Source organism: Poromitra crassiceps, assembly GCF_964638095.1.
Source record: "Poromitra crassiceps genome assembly, chromosome: 7".
Classification (NCBI taxonomy): domain Eukaryota; kingdom Metazoa; phylum Chordata; class Actinopteri; order Beryciformes; family Melamphaidae; genus Poromitra; species Poromitra crassiceps.
The window spans coordinates 35,605,601-35,618,500 of record NC_139628.1 but is presented as its reverse complement, the minus strand read 5'-3'; the positions used below and the strand labels follow the sequence as shown (position 1 = coordinate 35,618,500).

General features: G+C 47.5%; 1 protein-coding gene across 1 annotated transcript in view; it reads left to right on the top strand.

The window, feature by feature from the left end:
- The window catches only part of LOC310780144 (adhesion G protein-coupled receptor L3), a 212,853-nt gene that overhangs the window by 172,520 nt on the left and 27,433 nt on the right, over positions 1-12,900 (top strand). Inside the window, exons 16-17 of the mRNA XM_083640702.1 lie at positions 9,856-9,922; positions 12,182-12,273. Coding sequence (XP_083496828.1) covers positions 9,856-9,922; positions 12,182-12,273 — 159 coding nt within the window. The remainder of the gene's footprint in view (positions 1-9,855; positions 9,923-12,181; positions 12,274-12,900) is intronic.

Genomic DNA, 12,900 nt, shown 5'->3' with positions numbered 1-12,900 from the left:
ACTTGTGCCTGTTAGTGTTAAGAGTTTACTGAAATTGACAGTGCAGCTAAAAGCTGACATGGCAAAAAAAAAAGATACAAAATTGATGACAATGTAGAAGATATGAATGAGTCTTCACCCTCCTAGTGTCCCTTAGCCCCGCCTTCCTATGTGTATCTATGGCGACACAAATGCTGCTAACAACGTGACAGCTGTTTGCGTTGGTTTGAGGGGTTTTTAACGGTACTGTAGAAGGTGCTCCTATAGCTATCGCTCATCATCAACTTTTAATGAAGCCCGACGGTTACTCAGGCTGCGTACTTGTGCTGATTTGACGTTGTTTTGACAGTGAAAAATGCTAGGAGATACAGTATTGCCAGATGAATGTCAGGCTATTGTGGTTAATGCCTTCAACATTTACAGAACGCACAAATTACTGCACCCAGGGTCGAGAACAGAGATGGAGAGATTTGAGAGAGACGTCTGGGTCGTGTAGAGGTAAAAGCACTCGCCTACCACGGCGGGGAGACCCGGGTTCAATTCCCGGTAGCGGTCCTTCCGGTTTTGGTCAGACGTTCCTACGGACACAATTGGTCGTGTCTGCGGGTGGGAAGCTGGTGGGGTATGAGTCCTGGTCGCTGCACTAGTGCCTCCTCTGGTCAGTCCGGGCATCTGTTTGGGGGGAGGGGAAATGGGTGGAATGATAGCGTGACCCTCCCACGCGCTACGTGCTGCCGGTGAAACTCCTCACTGTCAGGTGAAAAGAAGAGGCTGGCGACTGCACATCGGCGGAGGGGGAGGACCGACGGCCGGGACAGCAAGGGGAATTGGCCAAGTACAACTGGGGAGGAAATGGGAGGAAAAATCCGGAAAAAAAACTTGATCCAAAAAAAAGCGGGAGAGAGAGAGAGAGAGAGAGAGAGAGAGAGAGAGAGAGAGAGGGGGAGAACCAGTGCCTTTTTGCATTTCCTACAGAAGCTCCAGCCCCTTTCCTTTCCTCTGAAATGGAAACTGGTCTGTGAACAGTGCGATGCCAGGCAGAGGATCGTTGCCGCCATTCTTCTCCTCTGTCAATCTCTAACCATCTGAAAATAATGAAGACCAGCATCAGCAGTTTGTTTCCGAGATATTTATCATATATGACAGACGCACGCACGCACACACACACACACACACACACACGCACGCACGCACGCATGCCACACACACACACACACACACACACACACACACACACACACACACACACACACACACACACACGCACACACACACACACACAAACTGTTAGTGCATTTGTAGATTAGTGGAGCCATAGTTGTTGGTGATGGATGAGGTGATAGCTGCCACCGCCCGAGTCTTGGCATCACGTGAATAATTAAAATGTGCCACCGGTGGAACAATTATCCGCAGCTGTTGAAGGATGGGGGACGGGACAAAGTGTGACACGTGGCGATCTACTTAGCCAGAGACCTTTAATATTAGATAGAGACACACCACTGCAGGCTCCGCCAATAGAGACACTGCGGAGCGCGCCATCATTCAGAAACCACGCCCAACACGGGGGAAAACAAAAACTCCCACCCCCCGCCCCCCAATCCTGGCGTTCTCCTATGTCACGTGTTGCACACAAAGATCATACAGTATATACGGAAGATGAACACTCCAACTTACTTCATTGACAGCTAGATCCACATTTTTCTTCTCGCCAATTCTCAATGGCTTCCTTGTTTTGCTCAGGAGTACAAAAAAACTTTAATTGGCGATGTTTTACATTTGTTGTCTGCGCAGCCCACCACACAACAGCTTTTAGCTATTTTTAATTCAAGGAAAATGACGCTGGTGTGTGGAAGTGAGAGGAAAGCTTCCGTGATGGGCGTGGCCTATTTCATGTAGTGTCTCTATAATAAGAAACGGTACTCTGCCGGTCTCCTAAACGGTCACGTGATCACCTGTCATAATCTGTGATCATTCACGTTCACTCCTCCCATTGACTCCAATAGACTCAGGACCTGCCGCAAGTCTCCTAAGTGGGCTTGGCCATGGCTTGGCACAGATACAGGAAGTGACTGGAAGATGGGGTTTCTCGCTCTGATATTGACCGTCTCTGACTTACCTAGGGGTGGGAAAAGGGTTGTCCTCACTCCTTTATTAGCATACAGTATCAGCATTGAAGTTTGACATTATCATTAGTAGACGTTTCCTTAATGTTAATGCACCAAAAAATACAATTTAAAATAAAGATTGTTCGCAAGACCCAAACCTTCAAGTCCAAGTCAAGTCTCAAGTCTTTGAGGACGAGTCTCAAGTCAAGTCTCAAGTCACTGTGTGTGTGACTTAAGTGCGACTCAAGTCCAAGTCTCAAGTCCAAGTCCCCATCTCTGTCAGCCGTTAACCATTTTGAGTCACGCTCTTCCTATGGGAGGCATCAGCTTTCAAATCCCTTGTCCGGTTGTTGATATTTCAGCAATAATGCTGCTATCCTTGCAGCTACGCTACGGAGGGAATACTGTTTCTGGCGTAACTTGCGCTGGTTTTGCGGGCGTATCTCCTTCCTGTCTAGCACAGAATCAGATGATGTGCGAACGTTGAACTGACTGGAAGGACTACATTGCTCGGTGGAAGAATGCTTATTTGCTATCAATATTACCATTACTAGTTAGGCTATATGTAGCAACTGTTTTATGAAAGCCATAACCCTGTGAGGCTGTGATTTAAGGCACTTTACTCACCATTACGCCAATAAGGCTGCTCAGGGGTCAGTGAAACAAGGAGGTGCTTCTACTCTGAGGTGTGTGTGTGTGTGTGTTTGTGTGTGTGTGTGTGTGTGTGTGTGTGTGTGTGTGTGTGTGTGTGTGTGTCTGTGTGATGTGTGTGTGTGTGTGTGTGTGTGTGTGTGTGTGTGTGTGTGTGTGTGTGTGTGTGTGTGTGTGTGTGTGTGTACACCCGTCGATGGCCCTCCTTCCCAATGAAAATACTCCCTCAGGGCACATCAGTAAATGACAATGTGTTCTTAATTTCCCCAGTCAAATGAAAGTAATAAAACAGTACTGTAACAGCCGGTAAACTAGGGAGACGGGGTGACCCTTTGTCTTTAAAGAAAACTGCTGTCACTCCTCCGTAGTCTAGTTACTATTTCAGTAGTCCAGTTACTATTTCAGTAGTCTAATTACTATTTCAGTATTCCAGTTACTATTTCAGTAGTCTAATTACTATTTCAGTATTCCAGTTACTATTTCAGTAGTCTAATTAGTATTTCAGTAGTCCAGTTACTATTTCAGTAGTCTAATTAGTATTTCAGTATTCCAGTTACTATTTCAGTAGTCTAATTAGTATTTCGGTAGTCCAGTTACTATTTCAGTAGTCTAATTAGTATTTCAGTATTCCAGTTACTATTTCAGTAGTCTAATTAGTATTTCAGTAGTCCAGTTACTATTTCAGTATTCTAATTAGTATTTCAGTATTCCAGTTACTATTTCAGTAGTCTAATTAGTATTTCAGTATTCCAGTTACTATTTCAGTAGTCTAATTAGTATTTCAGTATTCCAGTTACTATTTCACTAGTCTAATTACTATTTCAGTATTCCAGTTACTATTTCACTAGTCTAATTAGTATTTCAGTATTCCAGTTACTATTTCAGTAGTCTAATTACTATTTCAGTATTCCAGTTACTATTTCAGTAGTCTAATTAGTATTTCAGTAGCCCAGTTACTATTTCTGCAGCATTGAAGACAGAGAATATTTGGTGCACATTTTTGATCACTTTTACACACCAGCGTAGGCTACGGTTTGAGCTCATACTTCAAGGCAGAATGTGCCATTGGTATGGAGAGAGGGGGACGACTCGTCATATCATAATAATCAGATGCTGCTATCGTGATCTACTTGGCCCAAATAAATGACATGCTTGGCTCACCATGCATGACTCATTAGTGTACCGTGCATGACTCATCAGTGTACCATGCATGACTCATCAGTGTACCCTGCATGACTCATCAGTGTACCATGCATGACTCATCAGTGTACCATGCATGACTCATCAGTGTACCCTGCATGACTCATCAGTGTACCGTGCATGACTCATCAGTGTACCATGCATGACTCATCAGTGTACCATGCATGACTCATCAGTGTACCCTGCATGACTCATCAGTGTACCGTGCATGACTCATCAGTGTACCATGCATGACTCATCAGTGTACATGCATGACTCATCAGTGTACCCTCCATGACTCATCAGTGTACCATGCATGACTCATCAGTGTACCGTGCATGACTCATCAGTGTACCATGCATGACTCATCAGTGTACCGTGCCATTAAAACTAGTTTCTATCTCGCTCTCTTGCAAAAAGAAAAAGTCTTTGCCGATTAATTGGCCTCAGCTCAAAGAACTACATTCTCTCTGAACTGAAATGACGCGTCAGCTGTTTGGCGTCGCACCGGGTAGCGTTAGCAGGGACACATTTCATGGTTTCCTATCGCTGTGGTACTGAAGGAATCGGAATGGGACTTGTGCAAATGCAGCATGTCAGGGAGGAATGCAAGAATAGATGCGCTCCAAAGCCACCACGTCACATGACAGCCGGCAGCCTCCCCCACCCACCACGTCACATGACAGCCTGCAGCCTCCCCCACCCACCACGTCACATGACAGCCCGCAGCCTCCGCCACCCACCACGTCACATGACAGCCTGCAGCCTCCACCACCCACCACGTCACATGACAGCACGCAGCCTCCGCCACCCACCACGTCACATGACAGCCTGCAGCCTCCACCACCCACCACGTCACATGACAGCCTGCAGCCTCCACCACCCACCACGTCACATGACAGCCCGCAGCCTCCACCACCCACCACGTCACATGACAGCCCGCAGCCTCTGCCACCCACCACGTCACATGACAGCCCACAGCCTCTGCCACCCACCACGTCACATGACAGCCTGCAGCCTCCCCCACCCACCACGTCACATGACAGCCTGCAGCCTCTGCCACCCACCACGTCACATGACAGCCCGCAGCCTCCCCCACCCACCACGTCACATGACAGCCTGCAGCCTCCGCCACCCACCACGTCACATGACAGCCTGCAGCCTCCGCCACCCACCACGTCACATGACAGCCTGCAGCCTCCACCACCCACCACGTCACATGACAGCCTGCAGCCTCCCCCACCCACCACGTCACATGACAGCCCGCAGCCTCTGCCACCCACCACGTCACATGACAGCCTGCAGCCTCTGCCACCCACCACGTCACATGACAGCCCGCAGCCTCCCCCACCCACCACGTCACATGACAGCCTGCAGCCTCCGCCACCCACCACGTCACATGACAGCCTGCAGCCTCCGCCACCCACCACGTCACATGACAGCTTGCAGCCTCCACCACCCACCACGTCACATGACAGCCGGCAGCCTCCCCCACCCACCACGTCACATGACAGCCCGCAGCCTCCCCCACCCACCACGTCACATGACAGCCTGCAGCCTCCCCCACCCACCACGTCACATGACAGCCCGCAGCCTCCCCCACCCACCACGTCACATGACAGCCTGCAGCCTCCACCACCCACCACGTCTTTAGATCTTTCTGGGGGAAAAATCCGGTAAAGAGGAACAATCGAGCTTTCAGCATCATTTCTAACGGTGGAGCGCGGAGCCTTTGATGAGGCGGCGGAGTGGCGTTTGTTTTGTGCGTCTTTGTGTTTGTGCTGTGTTTTTTGATATCAGTGAGGGGGGAGACATATCGCGTCCCGGCAACAGCAAAGGAACAGTGAATTTTGGTCTTGTCGTCTCTTCACATGTTCTCTCTTGTTTGAAAGTATTGTCTCCTATTTTGCAGCACAGTTCTGTGGAAAGCAGAAGTGGAACAGATGTGTAAACTTGGCCGTGGCAGAGTGGAGCTTCTCGCCCGAATTTGAAATCTGCCTGTAAATACTGGAGATGTCCCCCTTTTGTTTTTCTCCAAGCAAATGGGAACAACATTGCATTCAGCGCAGCATGCTGCGGCATTGTATTGCTTTGTGTTGCTAGCATAATGGCTTCAAGATGTGCGAGATGAGAAACGTTTTTTTGGCATCCAAACAAAAAAAAAAGTTTTGTATAACAGAATATGCCTACAGTTGTTACTTGTTTTGTTTGGCTGCTTTACTGCTGGGTTACCACGGTGATGCTGCAACATTTTTTTTTAACACATCACAATACAAACATCAGAAAACAAGTGGTACATAATATACAATAAACAAAACAAAACAATTCAGTAAATGGCAACAGCAAATAACATTCAACTGCAGAAATCGAAAAGAAACCAAATACAAAGTAACAAGTAATATGACACAAAGAAAAAAGGAAAGAAAAAAGCCCCCATCCAGACACGACACGACACGACACACACACACACACACACACACACACACACACACACACACACACACACACACACACACACACACACACACACACACACACACACACACACACACACACACAGGTCCAAAGAACAGCGGGTAAGGAGGAATTCACCCTAAGAGACCTTTAAGTGAATAGGCTGCATCTTGCCAGCTGTTCAACGAAGATTCATAAGCTCCATTGATTCTGGCTGGAGACATCTTTACGGAGATCACATCCAAAAATGTACTAAGAGAGTGAGGAGGCTTCCAGTGTCTGATAGAGAGAGAGTGAGGAGGCTTCCAGTGTCTGGTAGAGAGAGAGTAAGGAGGCTTCCAGTGTCTGGTAGAGAGAGAGTGAGGAGGCTTCCAGTGTAATCTCAGGACCCAGTGTCTGGTACTAAGAGAGTGAGGAGGCTTCTAGTGCAACGCAACCAACTTCTTAGCAGCTATTATGCTGGCTAGCACAATGCACCTTGTAGTCTTGTTGTTGTAGTCTTGTTGTTAAATGTCGGTGAGAGTGTGTGCCACTTGCAGGAGATCTTGCATTGAGATTCAACTGCACGCCAGGTCTGAATAAGATAGGAAATAAGTAGGCCAAAGCATAGCTGACATTGCTTATTGATATTATTATAGTATGTTATGTTGTCATGTTATATTATCCCTTGTTGTCCCTGTGGGGGAATTCATCATCTGCATTTGACCCATCCTCTACTAGGAACCTTCCTAGAACTATAGGAGCAGCCGCAGTGCAGCGCCCGGGGACCAACTCTACTTCTTTTTCCAGTGCCTTGGTCAGGGGCACTGACAGGAGTATTAACCCTAACATACATGTCTTTGATGGTGGGAGGAAACCGGAGCACCCGGAGGAAACCCACACGAACACGGGGAGAACATGCAAACTCCACACAGAAAGGACCTGGGACTATTGCTGTGAGGCAATAGTGCTAACCACTTGTCCACCATGCCGTCCGATATATTGACACAAAGAAGTTCCATGGCTGTACACTATTTTCTTCTTACGCCAGGAGACAGATGTGTTGGCATCACACCATACAAATGACGGCCGAATGAACACAAGTCAAAGTTAAAGTTAGGCACTGCTAGACCACCGTCTCCCCTCACTCTCTGTAGAGTAGACAATTTCACACGTGGACGCTTTTTGTTCCATACAAATTGAGAAATAGCAGAATGAATTTTCTTCCAATCGTTAACAGGAGGAGCGACGGGGATCATTGAGCTCACAAAATTAATTCTGGGTTAAAAAAAAATGGACAATAGAGATACGGGCCTGGAGAGAGCTGCTGCGAAGACTAGTCCACCTGATCAAGTCTGCTTTCATTTGGTTTCATATGTCTGAATAGTTGTGGGTCACAATACGGTATAAGAATGGCAATATTTGTAATCCAAGGTTTTTTAATTGCTAAACGACTGGGATATTAGCTGTAAATTGAAGCGCTTTCACTGCGTCATTAAGGGGCATTAGGGAGGATTTGGTCTAATTGATCTTAAAGCCAGATAGGCAGCCAAATTCCTCCACAAAAATGGATATCAGACTAGGTAACGATTGTGCCGGGTTCTCCATAAAGACTAAAACATCATCAGCATATAACACCAGATGGTGGTAGGTGTCTTCTTTACATTTTCACGTTTTCATTTCAACTTGAAATGACATAAGCCCCCTTCACTGCTGCCATGGCAGTGGCATTAACGCTGCGGTATTACCACTGTAATCTGGCCAATTGAAATGAGCAACAACTGTAAATATCCATTCCGCAGATGACATTGTGTCTTCCATGATATGTAGTCGCTGTAATGTTATATTTCTTTCCCCCTCAACACGTCCATATTACTGTCCAACGCCCGGCGCTGCTGTGTTCCTGTGAAGTGCCCCTACATTTCACTTCTGCCTTAAAATGCCATTGAGTTACAGCTAATTCTCTGCCACTTCCATTTCGCCCCTCTGTCAGCCTGAATGACAAGGCGGCTGCATGGACGGTAATTTTCCCAGTGGCCAAAAATGGAGGCATCTATCTGCTGCGGCAGCGGAGATTAAAAGATTAATAATTCAGCTACAGGTCATGAATCAAGTTCTTCTTTTCCTTTTTTCCCCCGGTCATTTAAAGGGAGTTCGCCCTGTCACCTTCCATCGGCCCCCTTTGCTTCTGCCATTTGTTCTCTATTCACTTTTCTTCAGCGGACCCTCTGTGGCGTTCCCATATGAAGAAGCGTGAGGTCAAGGCTGCTGCATATCATGTCATTATTGACTTGACTATACAGAGTCGTGGCGAGTCGTCCTGGGTTAACGTGGACATGTGTAGGACACGTTGAGTGCTTAAGGAGCGTGTGTGGTCATGCCGGTCAGGGCCCGGGGTCAATCCACTCCCGTTGGTGGGATACGGTCGGGATCCAATTTGGAGCTAATTGAATCATCGCATACATTATCATCAACGATGGTAATTTGCCACCTTAACCGGCCAAATTGAAAAAGGAATTTGACCTAAACCTTGGTCGCCGTCCTCATTACGCAGCCTTGAGGTACAGCCTTTACTAGTTTTGCTGCATCTCCTCCCCTTTGTATAGACGCCGGTTTTCACCAGCTGCAACCCCACAGCACTTCCTTCTTCTCAGCTTCTTCTTCTTCTTCTGTGTTTTATGGCGGTTGGCATCCTTAAATGTTGCATTACCGCCACCTGAATTGTATCAGCTTCACAGTGCTAATTATTTGCAGTGTCCACTTTCTCAGCTGTTCAGGGGGAAACACTCACATAGCCTACTTCCATTTCTATTTTTTATTTTTGCTATACGTTTAAATGTAAAGATAGGCCTATGCGTGCAGTAACGTACTGATAGTCAGCTTACTCTGTAACTCTGTAGCTTTTATTAGCCTCTCAGGCTAGCTCCGGACCAGACGACAATGCTTCCTACTACCCAGCGTGTGCACGTCTTTCCGACAGGGGTGGTTGTTATGGCAACTATCAACAACAACAACAACAAAGGCTACCTTGTTACTGCGTCTGTCGGAGACACGGCCTAAACGTTAACATTTAATATGAGCCGAATATCAGCCTGCGCTCAGCATCTATACAGCAAGTAAACCGGATATTCAGGTGGGTTGTGATGGTTGTTATTGTTGTCAAGTTAAAACCGTCTAGATTGCATCTGTTCCGGCTATGAGAGGCCGTCACCGTCGCTGTCAATGACACTGAGAGCCCCCTTTAGATCCTGCTACCCTCCAAAACCTCAGTGATGGTCATCATTCTTCAGGCCCCTCGAGGGGATCTGTGTTTTGAAGTGCCCATTCCTCTGCGTCACTCTAGCCTCCCCACTTGATATATACCCACTGAGCAGGAATATAAAACTGTAACCTCAAATCTTTCTCTCTCTCTCTCTCTGTCTCTGTCTCTCTGTCACTACCCCAACCCTTCCTCCATCTTGCCCTGTTCACTCCCCCCCTCTCTCTCTCTCTCTCTCTCTCGTTGCAGTTGCTGGCTTCGCCTGGACACCTACTTCATTTGGAGTTTCATAGGACCAGCAACCTTGATAATCATGGTAAGCGTGAATCCCCCCCCCCCCCCCCCGCACTCATTAACCCTACTTAGCCTGCGGGTCGCCGCTTAAATGGTCCACGGAGATCCCGTTTCTAGCTTCCACCCACGCTCTCCTCCCTGGCCTGCTGAGCATATATACGCCACCGCCGGGCACGGAGCCGTCCAGGAAAACGAATGAGGGGCGTGCGAAATATATGGCGGTTCGTCACCCCGCCGCAGCCACTGACTGAGAGCATTTTGGCGGGAAAGAGAAATGGAGAGAGAGAGAGAGCGAGAGCGAGGGCGAGGGCGAGCCCTGCTCAGTATGCAGTGTTGGGAGTAATCCGCTCTGCGATGATGATTGATTTTGTTCCCCTTTCCGACTCTGCTACCTTTCAGCCGTCTCCTCCTCGGGAGGCGCGGGGAGGCACCTACGGGTGCAGGGAGGCACCTACGGGTGTAGGTGCCTCATACAAGCGTATGCAAGGAGGGCGTACACACACACACACACACACACACACACACACACACACACACACACACACACACATTCTCGCAACTAGGACAGTCTTTGACTAACCTCACACTAGTCATTAGTCACTATTGTACATTATTTCTGTCCTTCAGGTTAATATGCAGGCATGTAAGATAGCCGCTTTAGATTTGGTGTCAGATTTAGTGTTCATGAATTTAATTGAGTGCTGTGTTGTGAATATTGTGACGCCAGAGATGTGCCCATCATTGAGTCGGACATCATAAGAAATATTTTCAATCAGTAAATCAGCTAGAAATATGACAAAAACCTACTCAAACTGGACAGTTCATCACTTCATTGAGGATGGAGCAGCTCTACGCGCATCCTACATATTTACTGTAGGCGATACCCAAACAACTGTAATTCCGACAAAAGCCACACACAAATGCGCACACACACACACGCGCACACACACACACACACACACACACACACACACACACACACACACACACACACACACACACACACAGCCCGCTGCACATACGACTCGTAATGCCCAGCTTAGATCCCGGTGCTAACATGCATAATGCATTTTCATGCTCCAGTTTGGCGTAATCACCCACAATGCATCTGTACTGTATGTGCCTTATGACTCACACCTTCTCTCCAACGTTCACAAACAAGAATATCTACAGTACACTGCCAAAGAGTAGCTGGAGCACAGATGCAACTCTCCCCCCGTGGGAATTTGAAAGGGGGGTTGGGGACAATGATGCATTCATGAGCAGTATAAAAAATAAAATAAAAAAAAAGCTAAATTTTCAGAGCAGCCTCCCGTTATCTGAATGTCACCTCCCAGTGAACAGCGGTGGCCGTTAGCATGCTAATTGGTGTAATTTTGTGCAGAATCGTTCTATCTGAAAAACAGCCCTATGCCGTGTCCACAATCCCACTCGTTTTCTATTAACGAGGTATCCCGAAGATGCACAGTGGCTCAGTTTGAATCCAAGTTTTGCGATTTCCAGCAGAGAAACGTGACCTGTTTGTCTTCTCTTTGGACTAATTACAGAGTGTGCTGGGCTTACAGTAACAGTACATGGGCCCGATTGTATTTGAAATGGTCTCAGATATTCCAGGTGCTTGAGATGACCCTGACTCAGCTCCCACCAATGCGCTATTACAGTATGTGTGTCTTTGAAACCTTTCTGAATATTTTTGACTTCCTAGTCTGGTGCTCAGATACGGTTAATGCATACAGCAGCGAACACGATGTTATATCTTTATCATTTGGAGAAAAATAAAAATGCCGTTCAAACATTTATGCCCTTCGCTAAAATTCCAACTAAAACCAAACGTGTTTGCCCGGATGTGGCAACTGTACAAGGAGTTGAACCTCCTTCACAGACGGGCTATTACGATATCCTAGCAGGAAAGGAAAAGTGAATGCGGCAGTACAAACAGTTATTCCCTGCGGTTGAGTCAATGTGTGAATATGGCGAGATGAGTGCGAATACGCGGAGCCTCATACAAGTGCTGTATGCAGCTGTCCCGTCTCGGCGTTCCCCGCTCACTCCCATAGTTTCGTGAGATTTTGCGCTCTGTTTGGCAAAGTGGGAATGCTGCAACGTTACAACTTTGTGCTACAAAGTGCCTTGATTTAAAATGAACGGAAGTGAAACAAGGGACATACAAGCTTCATCACTGTCTGAATCTCTTCCCCCCCCCCCCATCTCTCTCTCTCTCTCTCTCTCTCTATGTCTCTCCCCCTCTCTCTCTTTCTCTCTGTCTCTCTCCCTCTCTCAGCTCAATGTGATTTTCCTGGGCATCGCTCTCTATAAGATGTTCCATCACACGGCCATCTTGAAGCCTGACTCCGGTTGCCTGGACAACATCAAGTAAGAGCACACCGATCACCCACATATATACAGTACAAGCTTCCTGAAGAGCTTCCTACACTGTGTGACCTTCCATTACAGTACATCTGGAAGAACGCAGATGGACAGTGATGGACCCTTTTCCACCGAGCACACTGCGTCATCCCCGTTGCGTTCGATAGGGCTCTATTTGGGAGCGTAGCAACAACTTTCAAGTAGGCCATTTCCTCCCATTTCCCTTTATTTAACGACCCCCGTGATTTAGGGGACTCCGGTTTTGTGCGATGGGTTTATTGTATTCGAGCCGCTAGTGTTCCTGTTCAATTCACTTTGTCTTGCCTCTCCCCCCTCTGGTATTTCGGGAACCTTTTTAAAAGCGGTTAACTCACGAACACCCGGCCCGAGGGTCCGGCACTCGGAGTGTGCCAGGTAAGCGCCCCTCATTACGCTGAAAGGTTGTGTCAGCCCAGGTTAAATCCAAACAGGTATTCTGTCTGGTGTCCGTCATTATCTGAAGAGCACGCTTGTCCGCATTGGAAAAGGCCAGGAGACCAAAAACAGAATTAACCTGGTGCTATCTCGGCGTCAACATGTCGCGGTTGAATATTCATGTGTGTGTGTGTGTGTGTGTGTGTTCGTGCATGCGTG